This window comes from Oncorhynchus kisutch, unplaced genomic scaffold (assembly GCF_002021735.2).
Source record: "Oncorhynchus kisutch isolate 150728-3 unplaced genomic scaffold, Okis_V2 scaffold3906, whole genome shotgun sequence".
Lineage (NCBI taxonomy): Eukaryota > Metazoa > Chordata > Actinopteri > Salmoniformes > Salmonidae > Oncorhynchus > Oncorhynchus kisutch.
Window position 1 is genome coordinate 264,282 of NW_022265851.1, and position 4,892 is coordinate 269,173.

The 4,892-nt window shown below is 53.8% G+C and overlaps 1 protein-coding gene across 1 annotated transcript; it reads right to left on the reverse strand.

Annotated features, from left to right (window-relative positions):
• Window positions 1-212: 212 nt before the first annotated feature.
• On the reverse strand, window positions 213-2,526 carry LOC116372087 (piggyBac transposable element-derived protein 4-like). The gene is made up of 2 exons (XM_031821177.1): window positions 1,581-2,526; window positions 213-1,231 (listed from the first exon to the last, which is right to left on the reverse strand). Exons 1-2 carry the CDS (start codon window positions 2,524-2,526, stop codon window positions 213-215), a joined length of 1,965 nt encoding a protein of 654 aa, XP_031677037.1.
• Window positions 2,527-4,892: the final 2,366 nt, after the last annotated feature.

The window sequence follows — 4,892 nt, forward strand, 5'->3', positions numbered from 1 at the left end:
GTCATTATTCCAACAATTGTTTACAGACAGATTATTTCACTTATAATTCACTGTATCACAATTCCATTGGGTCAGAAGTTTACATACACTAAGTTGACTGTGCCTTTAAACAGCTTGGACAATTCCAGAAAATGATGTCATGGCTTTAGAAGCATCTGATTAACCCTCCCGTTGTCCTCCTATTATGCCTAGCACACAGTGTCCCCCCCGGGTCACCCTGTCCCGTCTTGGCTAAAGGCCCAGTGGGCACAAGTTTGACAGTATGCGTGTGAACAGCCTTTGCAGATGTATTTGTTACACCTGCAGCACGCGGTGTAGGTCTTGGCGTCCTTCTTGGGTGGGCAGAGCTGACACCTCTTCCTCTTACTCGCCACCGGCGGGGCGGCTGGGGCGGCGGCGGCCGGGCCAGCGGCTTGCTCCCGGGCTGGCGGACGAGCCTCGGCGGTGGCACTCTGTAGGACTTTGACAAGTGCGGACGCGGCTTGGGTGCGGGGGAGCCGCTGCCTTCTTTGTATCAAGGGCTTCACGAGTGCCTTTCCGAGCTGCTCCAGGAACACCCTCCTCTTGTTCCGCTTCCCAGGCATCCAGTCGGGCTTGATCTCTCGCCATATGACAAAGGCGTTGTAGGAGGACACGTCGAGGATGTTGTGGAAGATGACCAGGGGCCAGCGGGCGGTCATCCGTCTGCAGCTGTAGGTCCCGACCACCTTGTCTAGGTTGTCCACGCCGCCCTTGTTGCAGTTGTAGTCTAGGATGAGGGCCGGCTTCCGGTCGCGGCGATCGCTAACGTCGGGCTCCGCGTGCAGCGTGCTCAGAAGTAGCACGTTCTTATTTCTCTTTGCCAGGTAGGACACTAGAGTGGCGGTGGGCGTGAAGGCGAACCTGGAGGACAGGACCTGTCTGCCCTTTGACTGGAGCAGCGCGGGCGGGAGCTCGGCCTTGTTCTTTCTCACCGTGCCCACCATGGTGAGGTTCCTCTCGAGGAGCCGCTGGCCCAGTTCGTAGGAGGTGAAGAAATTGTCACACGTGACGTTGTGACCGGCCGGCAGTCCCTCGGTCAGATCGAGGACGACGCGGGCGCCCTGGTTCTTCTCGGGGCCTCCGCCGGCCGCCTTGCCGGTGTAGACTTGCATCTTCCAAGCGTAGCTGGACTTGGCGTCGCAGGCCACCCACGACTTGATGCCGTATTTGGCCGGCTTGCTGGGAATGTACTGCCGGAAAGGACAGCGTCCTTTCGGTGGTGAGAAGGGAGGGGAGAGGAGATTAGCAGCGTCATCGTTAAAGCGGGGACACTGCGTTTATGTTACACAAATCAAATCAAATCAAATGTATTTATATAGCCCTTCGTACATCAGCTGATATCTCAAAAGTGCTGTACAGAAACCCAGCCTAAAACCCCAAACAGCAAGCGATGTAGGTGTAGAAGCACGGAGCCGCCGCCGCCGCCGCCGCCGCCGCCGCTTACTACTGCCCATTGCTACTACTGCGGATTGCTACTACTGCCAAATTGCTACTACTGCCCACGCTACTAGTGCTACCTCTCTATGCTACACGCACATACACAGATACATAGACGGTACCTCTGAACGGGACCAGTTGTTCGTCCACCGTCAGGTCGGGCCCCGGGTTGTAGAGGGCCGGCAGCCGCTCCTCCCACAGGTCCCATACCTCTCTTATGGCCGCCAGTCTGTCGGTGGCGAGTCTGGCGGGTCTCGACTGGCGGTCGTCGAATCGCAGCAGCCTCGAGTACTTGTGAAACACCTTGAGCGGCATGGTGGCGCGGAACACGGTCCTGCCGCTCTCGGCGTCCCACAGGCTGGCCGCGGCCTCGCCTCGGGACCTGTAGACGCCGGCTAGGATCAGCAGCCCTACGTAGGCGCGCAGGTCGGTGGAGTCCATGGGTCGCCAGCCGTCGCCGTATTTTCTCACCCCCTGCAGATTTGTCATGTCCACAATGATCCTTTCTATCGCCGGTGTGACAAACAGCCGGAAGGCGGACTCGATGTCGAGCGCTCGCGACGCGGCGTAGGCCGTGGGGCCCGGCGTCACGATGGAGCCGGGGCGGCGGATGGCGCGGGGCCGGTCCGGGCCGCGATAGGCCACGGAGGACCATTTGATTTTGCCGTTCTTTGACAGCAACGTCTCCCTTTGGGCTCGGGCGGCTGCCGCCGCGTCCTCTCTGTCTCGCTCTGGCTCTCTGGCTGTGTCTCGCTCTCGGGCAGCGGCCGTGTCTCCCTCTCGCTCTCCCTCTCGCTCTTCCTCCGAAGAGGAGCACGACCGTGAGGCCGAGTCGTCGTCGTCGTCGTCGTCGTCGTCGTCGTCGTCCGCATCACGCTCGGGGTTGTATTCCTCACCGTCTTCATCTTCCGAAACGTCCTCCTCTTCGGATTCCATGTAGTCTTCCTCGTCTTCTTGGTCGACACTGGAGGATATCTGTTCCAGGACCTGAGCCGCGCTCAAACAAGGACTGCGAGGCGTCGTAGGCGGAGGGCTCGCGCTCGGCGGGGTCGTATTCCTCCTCATCATCGTCCTCATCATAGTCCTCATCTTCTTCTGCTTCTTCTTCTTCTTCCTTCTTCTTCTCCTTCTTCTTCCTGACAATATTAGTAGCCTCTGTACGGCCGGCTTACAGTCGTAGGCGGAGGGCTCACGCTCGGCGGGGTCGTATTCCTCCTCGTCGTTGTCCTCGTCTTCTTCTTCTTCCTTCTTCTTCCTTCTTCTTCTTCCTGACAATATTAGTAGCCTCTCTACGGCGGCCTTACAGTGGCCACGTGAATAGGACGAGGCACGCGAACGGACGAGGCACGCGAGCGGTCGGCCCTGTCTGCTCCTTCGGACCCTTCGGCCCGTCCGGTACGCTTGGCAGGCCTCCCCGTGTGATTGCAACGAGGTCTTGCACTGAGTTCTTGTGGACAAGTGGTGCCAGGGTCACTCTGACCCGGCCCAGACACAGGGGAACAACTTGTAACACAGGGCCAGGGTTACTCTGACCCAGACCAGACAGTGGTAGGAGGGTTACAACATAAACCTTGCTAACGCTGCCGGGGTCACTCTGACCCACACAGACAGGGGGGGGAATCAACTCGTAACGCTGGCCGGGGTCACTATGACCCGGCCCAGACAGGGGTAGGAGGCTTACGACATACACCTTGATAAGGCTGCCGGGGTCACTCTGACCCACACAGACAGGGGGGGGAATCAACTCGTAACGCTGGCCGGGGTCACTATGACCCGGACCAGACAGGGGTAGGGTATTGTAACAACAACCATACCCAAAAGGCACAATTTCCACAACCAAAGGAAGACAGTGTAGCAGGGGGGCGTTTTTAGAATCAATACCCAAACTCACACGGGGCAGCACACGTTTCGTGGGCAGCACACGTTTCGCACACAGGGCCCTTGCCCGGAATGTGGCGGGTGTCAATTCTGGGGCAGGACCTTTGACTAGTGTCCACCAGATGGTAGTGTTGGGTCACTATGACCCAGACCAGACAGTGGTAGGAGGGTTACGACATTCACCTTGATAAGGCTGCCAGGGTCACACTGACCCACACAGACACGGGGAATCAACTCGTAACTTTGCCCGGGGTCACTCTGACGTCACTATGATCCCGCCCACACAGGGGGGGAGGGTTACAACATACACCTTGCTGTTTGACTAGTATCCACCAGGTGGTAGTGTTGGGTCACTATGACCCGGACCAGACAGGGGTAGGAGGGTTACAACATACACCTTGCTAAGGCTGCCAGGGTCTCTCTGACCCACACAGACACGGGTGATCAACTCGTAACCCTGCCCGGGGTCACTCTGACCCACACAGACACGGGGGATCAACTCGTAACCCTGCCCGGGGTCACTCTGACCCGCCGAGACAACAGGAGGGTTAATTGACATCATTTGAGTCAATTGGAGGTGTACATGTGGATGTATTTCAAGGCCTACCTTCAAACTCAGTGCCTCTTTGCTTGACATCATGGAAAAATCTAAAGAAATTAGTCAAGACCTCAGAAAACAATTGTAAACCTCCACAAGTCTGGTTCATCCTTGGGAGCAATTTCCAAACGCCTGAATGTACCACGTTCATCTGTACAAACAATAGTACTTAAGTATAAACACCGTGGGACCACACAGCCATCATACCGCTCAGGACGGAGACGCGTTCTGTCCCCTAGAGATTAACGCACTTTGGTACGAAAAGTGAAAATCAATCCCAGAACAAGAGCAAAGGACCTTGTGAAGATGCTGGAGGAAACAGGTACAAAAGTAAAGCTGAAATTAATCATTCTCTCTACTATTATTCTGACATTTCACATTCTTAAATAAAGTGGTGATCCTAACTGACATAAGACAGGGATTTGTTACTATGATTAAATGTTAGGAATTATGAAAAACTGATGTTTAAATGTATTTGGCTAAGGTATATGTAAACTTCAACTGTATCTAGTTATACATAGTTATATAGTTATGTAGTTATAGTTGTTTTTAGTTATTTAATTATACATAGTTAGATAGTTATATATAGTTATCTAGTTATATATAGTTATCTAGTTATATAGTTATACGTAGTTGTAGAATCTAAAAAGGTTATCAAATACAAATATAATAACTTGGAGTGAAACAAGTGAAACTGGAAATACAAATATGCAATGACTATATTACACGCGTACTGTATGAAACCTTCCCAAATGGTGCACTACTTCTGGCCCGATCCCTATTGGACCTGGTTAAAAGTAGTGCACTACACAGGAAATAGGGTGCCATTTTTGGGAGAACGCCTATATACCCACGCACCTGACACACACAGAGTGGAAGGAAAGAAAACAATATTTCCAGTAGGTCAGGTGTTCTTTTCATTTGCATAACCACCAGGAAGTTACAGTAAGTTAACCAT

What these genes read in the sequence shown, in the direction of transcription:
- LOC116372087 (XM_031821177.1), bottom strand. Translation starts at nt 2,526, where the DNA reads ATGATGAGGAGGAATACGACCCCGCCGAGCGCGAGCCCTCCGCCTACG. An exon ending in ACAACTGGTCCCGTTCAGAG is followed by an intron (nt 1,232 to 1,580) that starts GTACCGTCTATG and finishes CACCACCGAAAG; the next exon opens with GACGCTGTCCTTTCCGGCAG.